Source organism: Crocodylus siamensis, chromosome 2 (assembly GCF_052110815.1).
Source record: "Crocodylus siamensis isolate JL-2025a chromosome 2, ASM5211081v1, whole genome shotgun sequence".
NCBI classification, from domain to species: domain Eukaryota; kingdom Metazoa; phylum Chordata; order Crocodylia; family Crocodylidae; genus Crocodylus; species Crocodylus siamensis.
The window spans coordinates 10,947,993-10,971,207 of NC_143396.1; the positions used below are offsets into that span (position 1 = coordinate 10,947,993).

General features: G+C 55.0%; 1 protein-coding gene across 3 annotated transcripts in view; it reads right to left on the bottom strand.

Moving 5' to 3' along the window:
• Nucleotides 1-23,215, bottom strand: part of ADISSP (adipose secreted signaling protein) — a 79,359-nt gene that overhangs the window by 25,114 nt on the left and 31,030 nt on the right. For all 3 annotated transcript variants that reach the window (XM_090035168.1, XM_090035170.1, XM_090035167.1), the window contains one exon: nucleotides 3,839-3,977. In XM_090035168.1, coding sequence (XP_089891294.1) covers nucleotides 3,839-3,977 — 139 coding nt within the window. The remainder of the gene's footprint in view (nucleotides 1-3,838; nucleotides 3,978-23,215) is intronic.

Below are 23,215 nucleotides of genomic sequence, written 5' to 3' on the forward strand. Positions count from 1 at the left end.
AGACCTAGACCCACCAGACACTACAAGCCCCTGATGGCTAGAGGAAGGCCACTCATTTACAGCTTATTCCATGGGGACAAATCGGGGGAAAGAGGCCAGGGGTGCACGTCACAGTCATGGCCGCATCTAGGATTTTGAAAAGCAAGGTGCAAAAGGTGTAGCACATCATCACTATGACCCCAGCTGACTTCCTGCCCTTTGGGCAGGGAGCTGGACTCGATGATCTCCCGAGGTCCCTTCCAGCCCTAATGTCTATGAAATCTATGAAATCACATAGCAACACATCGTCTTCTGCAGTTATAGGGAAACTAGATGCTTTACTAAAAGCTAGGGGGCTAGCACTAGATCATTCACTTCAAGGCCAAAGCAAATACAACTATTGGAAGGTGCACCCCTTTGCTACATTATATAAATGCTTAAAAAAACTCAACAAACTAGGCAAACAAATAGTTGAAATAATCAACAGATATTGGGTCATTTGTCCTGTACAGAATCCGGTTTGTAGAGATGTGGGGCTGGACGGGACCTGCGGAGATCACATCCAGGTCAAGCCCTGCCTGAGGCAGGATCAGCCCTGGCCAAACCAGCCCGGACACATCCATCACCTAAACTGTTCAAAAACTACCGTCAATCCTGACACAACATAAGACATCACACCCGAACCTGCCCCGGGGAAAGCAGGGGACCACAGCAGCCAACGTCCTGCTTCTGTAAAAGGTTGTTGATATATGCTCAGGAGATCCCAGGTAGATCAAAATACATGCTCAAGAGATCCAGGGAGATCCCTGTAGTTATTCTAGTTAAACACGTCTCTTATTCAGATGCAAAAAACAAAATCTTGTCTTCTTGAGCATCTCACAAGTGCCTCCAATGCATCACTGTCAGTCATTTCTACACCTGAATCCATGTGAGGACACCCGAGTGAAGGTTTTCAGCTAGAGCTAAAAGCAGTCCACAGGGCTGGGAAACAGGAGCTATGACCAGGAAAGGTGAACAGACAGCAGCAATGCAGAAAAAAAAGGATATTTTGAATAGGGGAACATCAAGACTATTAAAAAGGAGAGAGGGTCGTTCACCCCTGTGAGTGCAGAGAGATTAGCAGGAATCAGGGAGATGATAAGGAGCCATAAAGACAAGTGACTCAGTGCTGCCTGATGAGAAATGCTGCTGCCTCTTCCAGGCTGTCGGATTAAAAAGTCTGGGTGAAGCAGAGATAAAAGTGGGGTGCAACTGCACCATGCACCCCCCTGGATATACCCCTGCCAGAGCTCAGGGGCTGGGAGGGGGCCGTGCCAGGCCCCCATGGCCCAATCCCAGCATTCAGGGGGCAGAAGCAGGTGGTATCAGACCCCAGGGCCCAGTTCAGCTTGCAGACAGGCCCTCTGCCACTCAGCTGGCCCTTGGGACCCAAAGATTGAGCACAACTGCTCTGAGTCCATTTGCAAACTGAATTAAGAGACCAGAGTCCAAAGCAAGTGCCTAACGAGTGCTGTAGCTGCTTGTGCAGCCCCAAATGGCACAGACCTCTAACAGACAGCAAAGGGACGGGTTCATTAAATTACCGTGTTCCCGGCAGAGAGGCAGATAGCAACCAATTGATCTTAATGATGGCTAACTCACTAGATCTAGCTCAAGGCTGAGACAGGGAAATTGCAGGGGATTATTTCATTGCACTGGCTGCAGCTGTTGGCTGTGTGACACAAATTTGCCTTTGATGGTGCTCTGGCCACCGGCATCCTCCTTGCTCAGCCCGCAGGGCATGTTATGCATCACAACTTGTCATCAACGGCTATATATAAATGTTGCAGCACATTTATCACCCCAAAAAGGCCTCTATGCTAGATCAGCTGGATGTTCACTTTGCAAAGCCAACTTGGCAACCCAATGCCTTCTTTTTCTCATGTGCAGGTGAGACCAACACACTGCAGACAGGAGAGAGAGAGCCAAGCAGAAGGGGGAGAAAAAAATAGATTAAATAATCATAACTGCATGTTAGCTTGGAAATGTCACGGTATGTGCTTTTCTCCTCCTACCGCAGGAGGATCAGCAATGGATCCGGACGGCGGTGGAGGAGAAATCTATCTGCCGTTGCCCCTGGAAGCCGAGTGGTTTCCTTTTTAAAAAGGAGGCCTTCAAAGTTACAAGCAGCTATTTTAAAAGCAGTGTCTAGACAGCCTGTTTGAAAGGTTATGCAGCTTAAATGCCACGGAGAACGGCTCTCGCATGCCCCAGGCAGGGGCAGACCAGCAGGGAAGACGCCAAGGCAGGAATACGACTTGGTTCCCTTGGAAGGTACTTGAGTACGTCCTGTGTCACGTCCTTCATCACCCCCCGTCACCCACCACATGCCCTGGGGCCAGTCCGGGCTGATCCAAGCCAGCACCTCTTGAAAAAAAGAAACCTAGCAGAAAGTGGGAAATCCTGCTGAAGCACGGTCCTGGCCGACCGCCCAGACCCAGCCGCAAGCAGGGCCGGAGGTCGTAAGGCCACGCACGTTTGAAAGCCAATCCAACAGGCTGTTAATCCCTTTGCAGGAAACCTGCAGCTGCGTCGGTGATGAGCCCAGGCCGGACTCGCCGCGGGGTCAGGCGAGGAGCCTGCGAGGCTAGGGATGCAGGCTCTTCCCCGAGCTGCCAGGGGCGGTGACAGGCTCCACGTTTCCCCATGAGATCCAGCCTGGCTCCACTCTTTGCACAGGGAGCAGAAGGGCTGATGTTGCAGCGAACCCCCCCCAGCATCTCCTGGCACGCCTGGGTGGAGTACGTGCCATTCTTCACCTGCCAATGCAAAGCCAGAGGGAAGGAGAGCCACGGCAGGGCCTTGAGAGCACCCATGCTCACTGCCCAGAGGGCAGTCAGGATGCCAGCAAAGGGCTGCTGGGGCAAGACAGATACCCAGTGCTCCCCACTGTGCTGGGAAGGAGCCAAGAGCGCTGCTCATCTCTGCTCCAAGGCTGGGCCCACACGTCTCTGCAGAGAAGGACCCGCTGCCAGGCAGGCAAGCGCCTGGCCCCCAGCAGCCCCCGGTACCGGGAAGCAGACGGTCGAGCTAACGGAGCTCCAGCTCCATCTTACTGGCCCGGCCAGGACACCAAGGCCTGGTCTCGACGGACCCGGGATGCTCCGAGAAGAAGCATCATGATCTCCAGCCTCAGGCACCAGGACTCCAGTCGTATCCGACCCATCTTGGGGTCGTTCCACCGGCCCCTGACAGACATTACACTTACAGCGCAACATGCTGGTTAATCACGCCTGAAGGAGCGATGCAGCTGCACGCCTGTTCAATGACACGGGGGAATAGCCACCAAGTTAACACGCGCAATACGCATATGAAAGGAAGCGCGATGGTTGGGATTGTGCACCAGACCCCAGCGTGCCTTTCATTCAGTGTCTATTAGGGGCCTCACAGACAGCACCCAAGCCCTCCCCAGGAACAGAGATCAGTCCTCTGCTTTCAGGGTCAGCGGAGCCACTTTCCCCTGGAGAATCCATTAGACTTTTAAAACCAAAGCACGGCTTCTGCTGGGGAAAGCAGGAACGGCCCCACGTCTGCGGTTTATTCGCTGGGTGCAACCCGGGCTTTACAACCCTGGGAAAGGCTCTTGCTGCCCGGAGAAGCCGCCAGCACATACCCACCTCTTCACAAGCCTCTCATGCCCATGCCCCCCGAAGCCCACCCAAACGAGCCCTCCCGAGCTGCTCACATAACCACCCGCAGGCCCTGCACGGACTGCGGCACGTTGCACGGACGTCAGAGGCTTAAGATCTCTGCAAATAAAGGAGGCAGCGAGCGGGGGGACGTCACTGAGCAAACACGATCTGCCCTCCCGAGATCTTACCTTCCGATACCGGCGTGATGCTGATGACGCGGAGGTTCAGGTTGGGGACGGGGACGGCGCAGATGTCCTTGCCCAGACTCTGCACCGGAGGCAGGAGGAAGGTGATCTCGTACTTGTGCAGGATCTTCAGGAAGCCCACCTGGAGGGAGGGAACAAGGCACGCTGTAGCCCACGCAGCTGCACCCGCTGAATTTAGGATGGAAAGAAACAGGAACCCGCCCCAATGCCGTATTTCCTCGCATACAAGGCACCCCAGAATAAGATGAGCACCTTGTTTTTGAAAGATGGACTGAAGGAAAAAAGATCATAGAAAAACAGAGAGAAGCTGGGCTGGCCGGGACCCCCGGAGGGATCAGCCCCGTCCAAACGAGCCCAGACAAACCCCATGTCCGACCTCTGACCAACATGACAGTCACCCCGACAGCCCCCGGCATCGCCCCTGCCCCCAGGAAAGCCGCAGACGCCAATGTCCTGCTGCTGCTAGGGGGGTCATGGACGCTCCAGAGACCCCTGGGAGAGGAAGACAACCCTCCCCAGTCCAGACCAGGGGGGAAACCCTTCCTGCCCCCAGCGCAGCGTCATGCTGAGCCTGAGCGCAGGAGCAAGACCTGCCAGAGAGGACCTTGCAGGATGGATCTCAGCAGGAGCATTGGCACAGCCCAGCCCCAATTCAAGCCACTGGTCCAGGTCTTTCTCTGCAGCGAGAGGGAGTAGGGAGCCCCGGGCCCGAAGCTCTGGCCCTAGAGTCCTTCCCCCAGCTCAGCACTGCCTTCAGCAAGTCCGGTTGCCGTGTGCCTCAGTTTCCCCACCTGTGACCCAAGAGCGTGGGTGTGATGCTTTGACAAAAGGGGCCCTACAAGGGCCAGGTAACCCACAGGACTCAGGCCGGAGGACTCCCCTGCTCCTCTCTCCCTGCAGCCTCCAGCACGGAGGTCCAGGCAGGGCCGAGGCAGAGGCCGTGCCCCTCGCGCCCTGCCCCAGAGCCACCGATGCCCCTTTCCCACAAGCACCTGTCCGAGCCCCCGTGAATCCAGCCGAGCTCTCAGCTCCCACCATGTCTAGTTACAAGGGAAAGGTTTGGGGCACAAGCTGCTTAGAAACTACTTTGAAACTTCATAGAAAAAAAAATTACCATTTTGATTTAAAAGTGTCATGATTTTTGCAATTAAAAAGAAGGTGGGGGGAGGGGATTGTGCATTTGACAACTGAAAACCAAAGCATCTCTCCTCCATTTTAAATGGAAAATGTTATTTTTTTTAAACGAAAATGACAAAGTTCAATGGGGAAAAAAATCCTGTAAAGAACCTCCTTTAAAAGCTGTTTGGCTGTGATTTTTATTTTCCTCAGTATTGCCAAGAACTGGTCCTCTGCCCGCAACACGCACGCACACAGACACGCATGCACACACATGCCACACGCTCCAGAGAGAACAGGCCCAGCTACGGACAGGAACGAGGCCAAATTCCAGCGGCTCGGAGCCATTTTAGGAAACAGCCCCTCGGCCACTTGCACGTGGGTGTTACTGGCCTGAAGCCCGTGGAGGCCGGAAGGCCACGTACCCTCGTTTCTCTCCTTAATTGCCACCCTGCCCTGCCCGCGCCCACCTGAGCAGCCTATTCTTGCCCCAGCACCTGGCTAAGTTTAGCTCCTTGGAGAAGGTTTCCACCCTGCAGCGACAGTCTCCCGAAGAGACACGGGTCCCTGCCCACGGAGCCACCCCCAAGGGCCAGAGCGGTGTTGTAGGCTGGAGAAAGATCTGCAGACCAGTCCGAGGCAGCGTGCTGTTTCCCTGCTGAAATACATCTCTTGTTGCTGCTGCAGCCAGGGAGGAGAGGAGGGGGAAGGAGGGGAGAGGAGATATTAATGCAACAGCATCCCCACGCAGGAGGCCTCACGGGCTATTACCTGGTCTCCAGGTACAGAGCTATCACCTGGGTGCGGCAGTCCGCCTCTAAGGGGCCTGAGCTGTGGGTGTTGCAGGGGCACCTGTGCAGGGCTCCCGGGCCCTCGTGCCATTCAAATCTGGGGCTGGAAATGATGCTTGCAAACTGGCTGGAGAGGAAATTAAAACCCCCGAAGCAGCATTGACTTCCTGGGAGCCAGCATCGCTCCCATGCAAAAAGCTGGGGGTTTCCCAGCAGTGGGGCAAAGCCGGGCAACTTCACCTGCAGCAGGGATCGCCCTTTCCTGGACGTTTCCAAGAGGAGGCTGGAGCAGCACAAGAGCAGTGTCCTGCATCCGAGCGGGGGGTCGTGATGCCCCTCGAGGGTCCTGCCAGCCCCGGCGCTCTGTGAGTATGCAGTGGGGCTTTGGGGAGCTCATCGACTGCTCTGTCCAACCCAAAGGAGAGCCAGGAGGAGGGATCGGGGTCCTTTCCAGTCCTAGGGCCCTGCACTGGGGGGTCCACGGCTGGACTCAGGACTCCTGATGTGGCCTCCCCAGGGCTGAAGAGAGAGGAAGAATCGCTGCCCTTGATCTGCTGGCAACGCTCCTACCCATGCAGCCCAATCCCTACTATGCTAGGGCTTTTACTTACCTGTCCTAAAACACACCCAGAAACGGACACACACACACACGTACACACAAAACACACATGCATGCACACCCGCATCATTACTCTCTGCAAACCTGCTCTGCATCACTTCCTGAAGCCCGTGGCAGGGGCAGAGCCCGCTCTCCTCGGCCCCAGGCCTCCCAACCCCAGCACACGGCACGTGTTCAACACGCAACCCTCTGTCCCCTCGAGCCAGCAGGTGCAGAGAAATGCGCCCTGCCATCTGCCAGCCGACCACGAGACAGCTGCGTTCCTTCGGTCTCGGCGGCTACGTGCCGCACGCCCGCTGCTCCGGCATCGCATCAGCACGTTCGTTTGATCATTATACCCATTTTTGCTCTGTTTAATTAACGGCCAAAAAACCCCAGAAAAGCATTTAACTGGTTTTCTTTCCCCTAAGGACCCGACGAGCCACAAAGCCAGTCCCAGCAGGCCCATTTTGGGCCCACGAACCTCAGAGAATAGTTTGCCAGTGATTTCATAGAGAGCAGCATCGCGGCCAACACTTCAGCCTGGCCAGGATCCTAGAGGGGGGGAAGAGGGGACTTCGAGCAGGCTGCAAGGAGAGCTGCTTCAAATAAGGAGCTTCTGAATCCCCCATCCATGGGCTCAAGGGGGGGTTCACTTAAAAAAAGAGAGTTAGAAAAATTGAGAGAGACATGCCCAGACTTTGCCAATAATCTAGAGCACTTTTGCAGCGCGGTGACGAATTAAAAGCAATGTAAAATCGATCCTTCCTCCCTGCTGGTTTAAAAGCAACGTGCAAAAAGGAAGCCACTCGAGGAATCTGCAAAGACAGGGCTTGTAAAAAGCCAAAAGACTTTCAGCCCTGTTCACGTGATGTGAAACAGTGCGGCACCAGCTTTGACGCCACGAAGGAGCTGATCCTCCTGGATGCAAAGCGCATCTCCCCCGGAAAGCAGCCGCATGCATGTGCTATGAAATCTCTCCTTTGCCTATGGGGCTCTTGTGGCAACGACTGGCACTGGAACGAACCCACTGCCAAAAGCACATCGTTTTTTAGTGCAATGTGCTCAAGGAGAAGATGCAAAAGGAGCAAGCAGAGCTCGAAACGCACGGGGCCCAGTCATGCTTTGTAGCCCTCAACTCCCATCAGCAAGTGAGCATCCGTCAATTATTTCACTGTGGATGCTCTGAGCCACGATGCCTCCCACGGCCTGCTTGCTGGGAGACTATGTGAAGTTGGAGATGGGTGCCAGCCTCCTTTCCTCTCCCCTCATGGTGCAAGGGCCCCTCACTCAGGGAATGGGCAGATGTACACGTTATCCTGGGGTAAAAGCAGAGGGCTGTGGGAATAGCAACCCCAAAATGAGCAAGTCTGTAAGCCAAGGGCAGTGCTGTTCCTACTCTATTCAGTGCCCCAGAGTCCTACACCCAGTTTTGGGCCCTGCACTTTATCAAGGAGGTGGATAAATTGGAGAGAGACAAGCAGAGTGATAAAAAACTAGGAGGGACCTGGGAAGCAAGGCTATGAGGACCGGCTGGAAGAGCTGGGGTCATTTAGTCAAGAGAAGAGAAGACTGAGGAAGGATCTCATGGCTCTCAAACCCCTGAAGGGTGGTTACACAAGCATGGAGAAAGACTGTTCTCTGTGGCTGCATGGGACAGGACTCAGAGCAATGGTCTGACACTGCAGGAGGGGAAACTGAGGCTGGAGATGAGGAAGAACAATGCATCTGAAGGGGGTACAGGGTGGGAACAGGCTGCCCAGAGATGGAGGAAATCTCCGTTCTTGGAAGGTTTCAGCGCAGGTTCGGCAGACGCTGTCCTCAACTGTGGGAACAGGGTGGTTTAGCGAGGGATGGTCCAACATGGACTGGGATGGTTTAGCGGGGGATGGTGCTATCTGGACTGGGATGGTTTAGCGGGGGATGGTGCTATCTGGACTGGGATGGTTTAGCGGGGGATGGTCCTACATGGACTAGGATGGTTTAGCGGGGGATGGTCCTACATGGACTGGGATGGTTTAGCGGGGGATGGTGCTATCTGGACTGGGATGGTTTAGCGAGGTATGGTCCTACATGGACTGGGATGGTTTAGCAGGGGATGGTGCTATCTGGACTGGGATGGTTTAGCGGGGGATGGTCCTACATGGACTGGGATGGTTTAGTGGGGGATGGTGCTATCTGAACTGGGATGGTTTAGCGAGGGATGGTCCTACATGGACTGGGATGGTTTAGCGGGGGATGGTCCTACATGGACTGGGATGGTTTAGCGGGGGATGGTCCTACATGGACTGGGATGGTTTAGCGGGGGATGGTGCTAACTGGACTGGGATGGTTTAGCGAGGGATGGTGCTATCTGAACTGGGATGGTTTAGCGAGGGATGGTCCTACATGGACTGGGATGGTTTAGCGGGGGATGGTCCTACATGGACTGGGATGGTTTAGCGGGGGATGGTGCTAACTGGACTGGGATGGTTTAGCAAGGGATGGTGCTATCTGGACTGGGATGGTTTAGCGAGGGATGGTGCTAACTGGACTGGGATGGTTTAGCGGGGGATGGTCCTACATGGACTGGGATGGTTTAGCGGGGGATGGTCCTACATGGACTGGGATGGTTTAGCGGGGGATGGTGCTATCTGGACTGGGATGGTTTAGCGGGGGATGGTCCTACATGGACTGGGATGGTTTAGCGGGGGATGGTCCTACATGGACTGGGATGGTTTAGCGGGGGATGGTGCTAACTGGACTGGGATGGTTTAGCAAGGGATGGTGCTATCTGGACTGGGATGGTTTAGCGAGGGATGGTGCTAACTGGACTGGGATGGTTTAGCGGGGGATGGTGCTAACTGGACTGGGATGGTTTAGCGGGGGATGGTCCTACATGGACTGGGATGGTTTAGCGGGGGATGGTGCTATCTGGACTGGGATGGTTTAGCGGGGGATGGTCCTACATGGACTGGGATGGTTTAGCGGGGGATGGTGCTATCTGGACTGGGATGGTTTAGCAGGGGATGGTGCTATCCGGACTGGGATGGTTTAGCGGGGGATGGTGCTATCTGGACTGGGATGGTTTAGCGGGGGATGGTCCTACATGGACTGGGATGGTTTAGCGGGGGATGGTGCTATCTGGACTGGGATGGTTTAGCGGGGGATGGTGCTAACTGGACTGGGATGGTTTAGCAGGGGATGGTACTATCTGGACTGGGATGGTTTAGCGGGGGATGGTCCTACATGGACTGGGATGGTTTAGCGGGGGATGGTCCTACATGGACTGGGATGGTTTAGCAGGGGATTGTCCTACATGGACTGGGATGGTTTAGCGAGGGATGGTGCTATCTGGACTGGGATGGTTTAGCGGGGGATGGTGCTAACTGGACTGGGATGGTTTAGCAGGGGATGGTGCTATCTGGACTGGGATGGTTTAGCGAGGGATGGTGCTATCTGGACTGGGATGGTTTAGCAGGGGATTGTCCTACATGGACTGGGATGGTTTAGCGGGGGATGGTCCTACATGGACTGGGATGGTTTAGCGGGGGATGGTGCTATCTGGACTGGGATGGTTTAGCAGGGGATGGTGCTATCTGGACTGGGATGGTTTAGCGGGGGATGGTGCTATCTGGACTGGGATGGTTTAGCGGGGGATGGTGCTATCTGGACTGGGATGGTTTAGCGGGGGATGGTGCTATCTGGACTGGGATGGTTTAGCGGGGGATGGTGCTATCTGGACTGGGATGGTTTAGCAGGGGATGGTGCTATCTGGACTGGGATGGTTTAGCAGGGGATGGTGCTATCTGGACTGGGATGGTTTAGCGGGGGATGGTGCTATCTGGACTGGGATGGTTTAGCGGGGGATGGTCCTACATGGACTGGGATGGTTTAGCGGGGGATGGTGCTATCTGGACTGGGATGGTTTAGCGGGGGATGGTGCTAACTGGACTGGGATGGTTTAGCAGGGGATGGTACTATCTGGACTCGGATGGTTTAGCGGGGGATGGTCCTACATGGACTGGGATGGTTTAGCGGGGGATGGTCCTACATGGACTGGGATGGTTTAGCAGGGGATTGTCCTACATGGACTGGGATGGTTTAGCGAGGGATGGTGCTATCTGGACTGGGATGGTTTAGCGGGGGATGGTGCTAACTGGACTGGGATGGTTTAGCAGGGGATGGTGCTATCTGGACTGGGATGGTTTAGCGAGGGATGGTGCTATCTGGACTGGGATGGTTTAGCGAGGGATGGTGCTAACTGGACTGGGATGGTTTAGCAGGGGATTGTCCTACATGGACTGGGATGGTTTAGCGGGGGATGGTCCTACATGGACTGGGATGGTTTAGCGGGGGATGGTGCTATCTGGACTGGGATGGTTTAGCAGGGGATGGTGCTATCTGGACTGGGATGGTTTAGCGGGGGATGGTGCTATCTGGACTGGGATGGTTTAGCGGGGGATGGTGCTATCTGGACTGGGATGGTTTAGCGGGGGATGGTGCTATCTGGACTGGGATGGTTTAGCGGGGGATGGTGCTATCTGGACTGGGATGGTTTAGCAGGGGATGGTGCTATCTGGACTGGGATGGTTTAGCGGGGGATGGTCCTACATGGACTGGGATGGTTTAGCGGGGGATGGTCCTACATGGACTGGGATGGTTTAGCAGGGGATTGTCCTACATGGACTGGGATGGTTTAGCGAGGGATGGTGCTATCTGGACTGGGATGGTTTAGCGGGGGATGGTGCTAACTGGACTGGGATGGTTTAGCAGGGGATGGTGCTATCTGGACTGGGATGGTTTAGCGAGGGATGGTGCTATCTGGACTGGGATGGTTTAGCAAGGGATGGTGCTATCTGGACTGGGATGGTTTAGCGAGGGATGGTGCTAACTGGACTGGGATGGTTTAGCAGGGGATTGTCCTACATGGACTGGGATGGTTTAGCGGGGGATGGTCCTACATGGACTGGGATGGTTTAGCGGGGGATGGTGCTATCTCGACTGGGATGGTTTAGCGAGGGATGGTGCTAACTGGACTGGGATGGTTTAGCGGGGGATTCTCCTACATGGACTGGGATGGTTTAGCGAGGGATGGTCCTACATGGACTGGGATGGTTTAGCGGGGGATGGTGCTATCTGGACTGGGATGGTTTAGCGGGGGATGGTGCTAACTGGACTGGGATGGTTTAGCAGGGGATGGTGCTATCTGGACTGGGATGGTTTAGCGGGGGATGGTCCTACATGGACTGGGATGGTTTAGCGGGGGATGGTGCTAACTGGACTGGGATGGTTTAGCGGGGGATGGTGCTATCTGGACTGGGATGGTTTAGCGAGGGATGGTGCTAACTGGACTGGGATGGTTTAGCGGGGGATGGTGCTAACTGGACTGGGATGGTTTAGTGGGGGATGGTGCTATCTGGACTGGGATGGTTTAGCGGGGGATGGTCCTACATGGACTGGGATGGTTTAGCGGGGGATGGTGCTATCTGGACTGGGATGGTTTAGCGAGGGATGGTGCTAACTGGACTGGGATGGTTTAGCGGGGGATGGTGCTAACTGGACTGGGATGGTTTAGCGGGGGATGGTGCTATCTGGACTGGGATGGTTTAGCGAGGGATGGTGCTAACTGGACTGGGATGGTTTAGCGGGGGATGGTCCTACATGGACTGGGATGGTTTAGCGGGGGATGGTGCTATCTGGACTGGGATGGTTTAGCGGGGGATGGTCCTACATGGACTGGGATGGTTTAGCGGGGGATGGTCCTACATGGACTGGGATGGTTTAGCGGGGGATGGTGCTATCTGGACTGGGATGGGTTAGCAAGGGATGGTACTATCTGGACTGGGATGGTTTAGCGAGGGATGGTGCTAACTGGACTGGGATGGTTTAGCGAGGGATGGTCCTACATGGACTGGGATGGTTTAGCGGGGGATGGACCTACATGGACTGGGATGGTTTAGCGGGGGATGGTGCTAACTGGACTGGGATGGTTTAGCAGGGGATGGTGCTAACTGGACTGGGATGGTTTAGCGAGGGATGGTCCTACATGGACTGGGATGGTTTAGCAGGGGATGGTGCTATCTGGACTGGGATGGTTTAGCGGGGGATGGTGCTATCTGGATTGGGATGGTTTAGCGGGGGATGGTGCTACATGGACTGGGATGGTTTAGCGAGGGATGGTGCTATCTGGACTGGGATGGTTTAGCGGGGGATGGTGCTATCTGGACTGGGATGGTTTAGCGAGGGATGGTGCTAACTGGACTGGGATGGTTTAGCGGGGGATGGTCCTACATGGACTGGGATGGTTTAGCGAGGGATGGTCCAACATGGACTGGGATGGTTTAGCGGGGGATGGTCCTACATGGACTGGGATGGTTTAGCGGGGGATGGTCCTACATGGACTGGGATGGTTTAGCGGGGGATGGTGCTATCTGGACTGGGATGGTTTAGCGGGGGATGGTGCTATCTGGACTGGGATGGTTTAGCGAGGGATGGTCCTACATGGACTGGGATGGTTTAGCGGGGGATGGTGCTATCTGGACTGGGATGGTTTAGCGGGGGATGGTCCTACATGGACTGGGATGGTTTAGCGGGGGATGGTGCTATCTGGACTGGGATGGTTTAGTGAGGGATGGTGCTAACTGGACTGGGATGGTTTAGCGGGGGATGGTGCTATCTGGACTGGGATGGTTTAGCGGGGGATGGTCCTACATGGACTGGGATGGTTTAGCGGGGGATGGTGCTATCTGGACTGGGATGGTTTAGCAAGGGATGGTCCTACATGGACTGGGATGGTTTAGCGGGGGATGGTGCTATCTGGACTGGGATGGTTTAGCGAGGGATGGTCCTACATGGACTGGGATGGTTTAGCGGGGGATGGTCCTACATGGACTGGGATGGTTTAGCGGGGGATGGTGCTATCTGGACTGGGATGGTTTAGCGGGGGATGGTGCTATCTGGACTGGGATGGTTTAGCGGGGGATGGTCCTACATGGACAGGGATGGTTTACTGGGGGATGGTCCTACATGGACTGGGATGGTTTAGCGGGGGATGGTGCTATCTGGACTGGGATGGTTTAGCAGGGGATGGTCCTACATGGACTGGGATGGTTTAGCGGGGGATGGTCCTACATGGACTGGGATGGTTTAGCGGGGGATGGTGCTATCTGGACTGGGATGATTTAGCGGGGGATGGTCCTACATGGACTGGGATGGTTTAGCGGGGGATGGTGCTATCTGGACTGGGATGGTTTAGCGGGGGATGGTGCTAACTGGACTGGGATGGTTTAGCAGGGGATGGTGCTATCTGGACTGGGATGGTTTAGCGGGGGATGGTGCTATCTGGACTGGGATGGTTTAGCGGGGGATGGTGCTAACTGGACTGGGATGGTTTAGCAGGGGATGGTGCTATCTGGACTGGGATGGTTTAGCGGGGGATGGTGCTATCTGGACTGGGATGGTTTAGCAAGGGATGGTGCTATCTGGACTGGGATGGTTTAGCGGGGGATGGTGCTATCTGGACTGGGATGGTTTAGCAAGGGATGGTGCTATCTGGACTGGGATGATTTAGCGGGGGATGGTGCTAACTGGACTGGGATGGTTTAGCGAGGGATGGTGCTAACTGGACTGGGATGGTTTAGCGGGGGATGGTCCTACATGGACTGGGATGGTTTAGCGAGGGATGGTCCTACATGGACTGGGATGGTTTAGCGGGGGATGGTGCTAACTGGACTGGGATGGTTTAGCGAGGGATGGTGCTAACTGGACTGGGATGGTTTAGCGGGGGATGGTCCTACATGGACTGGGATGGTTTAGCAGGGGATGGTGCTATCTGGACTGGGATGGTTTAGCGGGGGATGGTGCTATCTGGACTGGGATGGTTTAGCAAGGGATGGTGCTATCTGGACTGGGATGGTTTAGCGAGGGATGGTGCTATCTGGACTGGGATGATTTAGCGGGGGATAGTGCTAACTGGACTGGGATGGTTTAGCGAGGGATGGTGCTAACTGGACTGGGATGGTTTAGCGGGGGATGGTCCTACATGGACTGGGATGGTTTAGCGAGGGATGGTCCTACATGGACTGGGATGGTTTAGCGGGGGATGGTGCTATCTGGACTGGGATGGTTTAGCACGGGATGGTGCTATCTGGACTGGGATGGTTTAGCGGGGGATGGTGCTATCTGGACTGGGATGGTTTAGCAGGGGATGGTGCTATCTGGACTGGGATGGTTTAGCGGGGGATGGTCCTACATGGACTGGGATGGTTTAGCGAGGGATGGTGCTATCTGGACTGGGATGGTTTAGCGGGGGATGGTGCTATCTGGATTGGGATGGTTTAGCGGGGGATGGTCCTACATGGACTGGGATGGTTTAGCGAGGGATGGTGCTAACTGGACTGGGATGGTTTAGCGGGGGATGGTGCTAACTGGACTGGGATGGTTTAGCGGGGGATGGTGCTATCTGGACTGGGATGGTTTAGCGAGGTATGGTGCTAACTGGACTGGGATGGTTTAGCGGGGGATGGTGCTATCTGGACTGGGATGGTTTAGCGGGGCATGGTCCTACATGGACTGGGATGGTTTAGCGGGGGATGGTGCTATCTGGACTGGGATGGTTTAGCGGGGGATGGTCCTACATGGACTGGGATGGTTTAGCAGGGGATGGTGCTATCTGGACTGGGATGGTTTAGCGGGGGATGGTCCTACATGGACTGGGATGGTTTAGCGGGGGATGGTCCTACATGGACTGGGATGGTTTAGCGGGGGATGGTGCTATCTGGACTGGGATGGTTTAGCGAGGTATGGTCCTACATGGACTGGGATGGTTTAGCAGGGGATGGTGCTATCTGGACTGGGATGGTTTAGCGGGGGATGGTGCTATCTGGACTGGGATGGTTTAGCGAGGGATGGTGCTAACTGGACTGGGATGGTATAGCGGGGGATGGTGCTATCTGGACTGGGATGGTTTAGCGGGGGATGGTCCTACATGGACTGGGATGGTTTAGCGGGGGATGGTGCTATCTTGACTGGGATGGTTTAGCGGGGGATGGTCCTACATGGACTGGGATGGTTTAGCGGGGGATGGTGCTAACTGGACTGGGATGGTTTAGCGAGGGATGGTCCTACATGGACTGGGATGGTTTAGCAGGGGATGGTGCTAACTGGACTGGGATGTTTTAGCGGGGGATGGTGCTATCTGGACTGGGATGGTTTAGCGGGGGATGGTCCTACATGGACTGGGATGGTTTAGCGGGGGATGGTGCTATCTAGACTGGGATGGTTTAGCGGGGGATGGTGCTAACTGGACTGGGATGGTTTAGCAGGGGATGGTGCTATCTGGACTGGGATGGTTTAGCGGGGGATGGTGCTAACTGGACTGGGATGGTTTAGCAAGGGATGGTGCTATCTGGACTGGGATGGTTTAGCGAGGGATGGTCCTACATGGACTGGGATGGTTTAGCGAGGGATGGTGCTATCTGGACTGGGATGGTTTAGCGGGGGATGGTCCTACATGGACTGGGATGGTTTAGCGGGGGATGGTGCTATCTGGACTGGGATGATTTAGCGGGGGATGGTGCTAACTGGACTGGGATGGTTTAGCGAGGGATGGTGCTAACTGGACTGGGATGGTTTAGCGGGGGATGGTGCTATCTAGACTGGGATGGTTTAGCAGGGGATGGTGCTATCTGGACTGGGATGGTTTAGCGGGGGATGGTGCTAACTGGACTGGGATGGTTTAGCGAGGGATGGTCCTACATGGACTGGGATGGTTTAGCAGGGGATGGTGCTAACTGGACTGGGATGGTTTAGCGGGGGATGGTCCTACATGGACTGGGATGGTTTAGCGGGGGATGGTGCTATCTGGACTGGGATGGTTTAGTGAGGGATGGTCCTACATGGACTGGGATGGTTTAGCGGGGGATGGTGCTATCTGGACTGGGATGGTTTAGTGGGGGATGGTCCTACATGGACTGGGATGGTTTAGCGGGGGATGGTGCTATCTGGACTGGGATGGTTTAGCGGGGGATGGTGCTATCTGGACTGGGATGGTTTAGCGAGGGATGGTGCTATCTGGACTGGGATGGTTTAGCAAGGGATGGTCCTACATGGACTGGGATGGTTTAGCGGGGGATGGTGCTAACTGGACTGGGATGGTTTAGCGAGGGATGGTCCTACATGGACTGGGATGGTTTAGCAGGGGATGGTGCTAACTGGACTGGGATGTTTTAGCGGGGGATGGTGCTATCTGGACTGGGATGGTTTAGCGGGGGATGGTCCTACATGGACTGGGATGGTTTAGCGGGGGATGGTGCTATCTGGACTGGGATGGTTTAGCGGGGGATGGTGCTAACTGGACTGGGATGGTTTAGCAGGGGATGGTGCTATCTGGACTGGGATGGTTTAGCGGGGGATGGTGCTATCTGGACTGGGATGGTTTAGCAAGGGATGGTGCTATCTGGACTGGGATGGTTTAGCGAGGGATGGTGCTATCTGGACTGGGATGGTTTAGCGGGGGATGGTCCTACATGGACTGGGATGGTTTAGCGGGGGATGGTGCTATCTGGACTGGGATGATTTAGCGGGGGATGGTGCTAACTGGACTGGGATGGTTTAGCGGGGGATGGTTCTAAATGGACTGGGATGGTTTAGCGGGGGATGGTGCTATCTGGACTGGGATGGTTTAGCGGGGGATGGTGCTAACTGGACTGGGATGGTTTAGCCGGGGATGGTGCTAACTGGACTGGGATGGTTTAGCGGGGATGGTGCTATCTGGACTGGGATGGTTTAGCGGGGGATGGTCCTACATGGACTGGGATGGTTTAGCGAGGGATGGTGCTAACTGGACTGGGATGGTTTAGCGGGGGATGGTGCTAACTGGACTGGGATGGTTTAGCCGGGGATGGTGCTATCTGGACTGGGATGGTTTAGCGGGGGATGGTCCTACATGGACTGGGATGGTTTAGCGGGGGATGGTGCTATCTGGACTGGGATGGTTTAGCGAGGGATGGTCCTACATGGACTGGGATGGTTTAGCGGGGGATGGTGCTATCTGGACTGGGATGGTTTAGCGAGGGATGGTCCTACATGGACTGGGATGGTTTAGCGAGGGATGGTCCTACATGGACTGGGATGGTTTAGCAGGGGATGGTGCTAACTGGACTGGGATGGTTTAGCGGGGGATGGTGCTAACTGGACTGGGATGGTTTAGCAGGGGATGGTGCTATCTGGACTGGGATGGTTTAGCGGGGGATGGTCCTACATGGACTGGGATGGTTTAGCGAGGGATGGTGCTAACTGGACTGGGATGGTTTAGCGGGGGATGGTGCTATCTGGACTGGGATGGTTTAGCGGGGGATGGTGCTAACTGGACTGGGATGGTTTAGCGAGGGATGGTGCTATCTGGACTGGGATGGTTTAGCGAGGGATGGTGCTATCTGGACTGGGATGGTTTAGCGGGGGATGGTCCTACATGGACTGGGATGGTTTAGCGGGGGATGGTGCTATCTGGACTGGGATGGTTTAGCGAGGGATGGTGCTATCTGGACTGGGATGGTTTAGCGGGGGATGGTGCTAACTGGACTGGGATGGTTTAGCGGGGGATGGTGCTATCTGGACTGGGATGGTTTAGCAAGGGATGGTCCTACATGGACTGGGATGGTTTAGCGGGGGATGGTCCTACATGGACTGGGATGGTTTAGCGGGGGATGGTGCTAACTGGACTGGGATGGTTTAGCAGGGGATGGTGCTATCTGGACTGGGATGGTTTAGCGAGGGATGGTCCTACATGGACTGGGATGGTTTAGCAGGGGATGGTGCTAACTGGACTGGGATGGTTTAGCGGGGGATGGTGCTATCTGGACTGGGATGGTTTAGCGGGGGATGGTCCTACATGGACTGGGATGGTTTAGCGGGGGATGGTGCTATCTGGACTGGGATGGTTTAGTGAGGGATGGTCCTACATGGACTGGGATGGTTTAGCGGGGGATGGTGCTATCTGGACTGGGATGGTTTAGTGGGGGATGGTCCTACATGGACTGGGATGGTTTAGCGGGGGATGGTGCTATCTGGACTGGGATGGTTTAGCGGGGGATGGTGCTATCTGGACTGGGATGGTTTAGTGGGGGATGGTCCTACATGGACTGGGATGGTTTAGCGGGGGATGGTGCTATCTGGACTGGGATGGTTTAGCGGGGGATGGTGCTATCTGGACTGGGATGGTTTAGCAAGGGATGGTCCTACATGGACTGGGATGGTTTAGCGGGGGATGGTGCTATCTGGACTGGGATGGTTTAGCGGGGGATGGTCCTACATGGACTGGGATGGTTTAGCAGGGGATGGTGCTAACTGGACTGGGATGGTTTAGCGGGGGATGGTGCTATCTGGACTGGGATGGTTTAGCGGGGGATGGTCCTACATGGACTGGGATGGTTTAGCGGGGGATGGTGCTATCTGGACTGGGATGGTTTAGCGGGGGATGGTCCTACATGGACTGGGATGGTTTAGCGGGGGATGGTGCTATCTGGACTGGGATGGTTTAGCAAGGGATGGTCCTACATGGACTGGGATGGTTTAGCGAGGGATGGTCCTACATGGACTGGGATGGTTTAGCAGGGGATGGTGCTAACTGGACTGGGATGGTTTAGCGAGGGATGGTGCTATCTGGACTGGGATGGTTTAGCGAGGGATGGTCCTACATGGACTGGGATGGTTTAGCAGGGGATGGTGCTAACTGGACTGGGATGGTTTAGCAAGGGATAGTCCTACATGGACTGGGATGGTTTAGCGGGGGATGGTGCTATCTGGACTGGGATGGTTTAGCGGGGGATGGTCCTACATGGACTGGGATGGTTTAGCGGGGGATGGTGCTATCTGGACTGGGATGGTTTAGCGGGGGATGGTGCTATCTGGACTGGGATGGTTTAGTGGGGGATGGTCCTACATGGACTGGGATGGTTTAGCGGGGGATGGTGCTATCTGGACTGGGATGGTTTAGCGGGGGATGGTGCTATCTGGACTGGGATGGTTTAGCAAGGGATGGTCCTACATGGACTGGGATGGTTTAGCGGGGGATGGTGCTATCTGGACTGGGATGGTTTAGCGGGGGATGGTCCTACATGGACTGGGATGGTTTAGCAGGGGATGGTGCTAACTGGACTGGGATGGTTTAGCGGGGGATGGTGCTATCTGGACTGGGATGGTTTAGCGGGGGATGGTCCTACATGGACTGGGATGGTTTAGCGGGGGATGGTGCTATCTGGACTGGGATGGTTTAGTGGGGGATGGTCCTACATGGACTGGGATGGTTTAGCGGGGGATGGTGCTATCTGGACTGGGATGGTTTAGCAAGGGATGGTCCTACATGGACTGGGATGGTTTAGCGAGGGATGGTCCTACATGGACTGGGATGGTTTAGCAGGGGATGGTGCTAACTGGACTGGGATGGTTTAGCGAGGGATGGTGCTATCTGGACTGGGATGGTTTAGCGAGGGATGGTCCTACATGGACTGGGATGGTTTAGCGGGGGATGGTCCTACATGGACTGGGATGGTTTAGCGGGGGATGGTGCTATCTGGACTGGGATGGTTTAGCGGGGGATGGTCCTACATGGACTGGGATGGTTTAGCAGGGGATGGTGCTAACTGGACTGGGATGGTTTAGCGGGGATGGTGCTATCTGGACTGGGATGGTTTAGCGAGCGGGGGATGGTGCTAACTGGACTGGGATGGTTTAGCGGGGGATGGTCCTACATGGACTGGGATGGTTTAGCGGGGGATGGTCCTACATGGACTGGGATGGTTTAGCGGGGGATGGTGCTATCTGGAGAACGGGCTGGACTGGATGCGACTTCCTCGATCCAGCACCTAGATCATATCAGATCTCCTTTGTGCTGCTGCCTCACCTATATGAGGACCAGCCCCACACCAGCACTGCATGCACACCCTGCTCCAGACACCTCCTTGCCTCGGGGCACCATTGTTCCCTCAATAGCCAGTGCAAGGCCAGGGATCCCCAGCACTGCCCAGCTCCCAGGACCACATCTGGTGGTGGGTGCGTCACGCGTGTCAAGGAGGTCCCTGCTAGGTGGGCACCGGGAGCTCAGCTGGACTCGATGATCTCCCGAGGTCCCTTCCAGCCCTAATGTCTATGAAATCTATGAAGTCTATGGAGCAGGCCACGGGGAGATTTTATAAACCAGGTGGACTTTGCACTGGATCCTGCAATGAAGAAGGAAGAAGCCACTGGGAGAGGAATAAAGAAGGTGAACAGCATCCGGGGCTGCATGAGTAGGAGCGGTGCCAGCAGATCGAGGGAAAGGATTCTTCCTTTCCTCCTCCTTGGTCTGAGGACTGCAGGCCTTACTGGAGCATTGATCGTTCATGCTGGTCTTACAAAGGCTTTACTATAAGCATTGCCCAGAGCCGGCCTGACCAGCAAACCTGCCCAGGGCATGAACTCCTCACATACACAAAGCTTGGCACATGAGCCAGATGTGCACTCCTACCAAGAGAGGGGAGAGGAGATGATGGTACGAGGTAGGATCGTCCATCGCAGGATGATAAAGCTGGAATGGGAACGCCCAGGTCAGGATGTGAAACAAGCCCACGGTACAGGATGGTGCAAGACATCCAAGATGTGGAGGGAATGCAATACCTCACTTGTTTTGATCCCTGTATAAATGGAGAATTGGAAAGCAGGGAGATTTTTGTCGTAGTCCAGGCAAAGCATCTCTCTGGCTACAAACATATAAAGGAAATCCAGTGCAAAGATCTCACTCCACATCACAGCAGAGCCACCCTGAAAACCAGATCAGTGCAGAAGATGCAGGAAGCAGGTCCACGCTGCTTTAAATGGCTCAGCTGAAGGCATGAATGCAATGCTACAACAGTGATTCTCAACCCGGGGACACAGCACCCCGGGGTGCACTGAGATCCTTTCAGGGGTGTCATGTCCTCTTGGCCCTGTTAGCTTTACCAACACGATTCATAAGAAAAACCCAGAGATTTCCAGCAGAAACCGGGAGCTGCGGTCTTTCTGAGTTCTTTGCAATAGAAAAAGTCCTCTAGTTGTTTTTCTATCGGGAAAAAGAGTGAAAACAAGGAGCTGGCATTCTCCAAGGGGCGACACGAGTCTATCCAGGGGTCTGCAAAGGTGGAGAGCCACTAGACCATGACAGCAAAAGAGCTGAATATCTAAAGGGAGACATCCAGGCTCCAAAGCTCATTAAACAATATCTGTGTCCGCAGAGATCCCTGCTTACCGGCAGGACACACACCAGCTCCTCCAGCTCCTGCCCAAAGGGATTTAGGCTCTTTGTCCTGAGAGCCTGCTCTGTGCTGGGGAAGATGGGGAAGAGCCAACAGCAAGCACATCGGGCTAGAGCCGCCGCAGGCCGCTCCCAATGCAAAGTCCGACCCTGACAGAGGATCCACCACCGCTTAGGCGGGCTGTTCCTCTGGTCACCTACTCCCCCTGTGGAAGCCTGCACCCGATTTCTAGGCTGAATTTATCCTGCTCCAGCTTCCCGCATTGGAGGTCAATCCTCTGTCGCGGACCCATCAGCAGGGGGATGGACTAGATGAGACCTCCTGAGGTCCCTCCCCACCCTCCTTGTCTATGACAGTATATCAGTAGGGCACGTCTAAAGCAACCCATCCCATTAGCAGCACCCCGGCACCTACCATCGTTGGTGGGAAGTCAGAGGAGACTTTCCCAACTCTTCTACCAAACAGCAACCCCAGGCCTGTCCCCTTTTCAAGCGGATGAAACTCTCTGCGTCCAGCCCCTCGCACAGGGGACCGCTAGGCATTACTGCAAGCAAGACAACAAGAAACCCAGGCGCAAACATTCCCAGCTTCGGGGAGGTTTCGTGCCGGGGAAAGGCGCTTTCCGGCCCAGCACAGACAAGGCTGCTGGTGCTAACTGAGCAGACGCGGGTCCCGGACTGAGACATGTTCTCTGCCTGCACCGGCGCAGCGCCAGGGAAATACAGGCCCCACCTAGACAGGACAGTCCCTAGTGCTGCTAGGATCTGAGCCAAGGTTCACCGAAGTCAACTGAATGCCTTCCACGTCTCGAACTGGCTTTGGAGAAGGCCTTTATCACAAGGCTTCCACCAGCACCGTGCCCCTTTTAACAAGGATGAGCTAAGCCATGACATTAAATACAACAATTAATGCTAACTCCTCAATCTACACGGTGCACTCAGCTCTCGCCTGGAGGCTCAAAAGTCAGAGAGACGCTCTCCTTGGGGCTGCACCAATGCGAGTCTAGACCCACGGCAGGACTTACTCTGCGTTTCTACCTGTAAAACCAAGAGCAGAATCTGGCCACGGCTTTTTACAGCAACGCCGCCACGCTGCAAACCCTGGGGACACTGCTAAATGAGGGCTTATTTGCTGAAGGTTGAATTTCACCGTTTAAAAAAAAAAAAGTGCAAAGCGCCCATCACTGAAGCAATTAACTGTAATTATTCTAGCAGCAAGCAACCAGTCAGCCCTGCACAGATACAGAGGCTGAGCGTGGAAAAGAAAAGGCGCCTGCAGATCTGCCTGCCATGAAGAAAAGCTCTCTCTCTGGTCTCTGTTTTAGGTTGTAAACAGCGGCAGATCAAAGAGACAGAAAAGCCCGCATGTGTGCATCGTTAGTGGAGAAGTCTCAGCAGCCTGGTTTCCTGACTTCTCAAGCTTCGCATGCATGAGAAATGCTTAATGTTGCATTGTTTGGTTGGGCTGGGCTTTTTTTTTAATCTAAAGTTGCTGCATTAATTACACGGGCTGTTGGCAGCCGTTACGGGAACCTCAGCACGGTTAAGAAAGTGTTCCCAGACATCTGCACGAATGCCCTGGGCAGCCTGCGCATGGGGTATGTGAT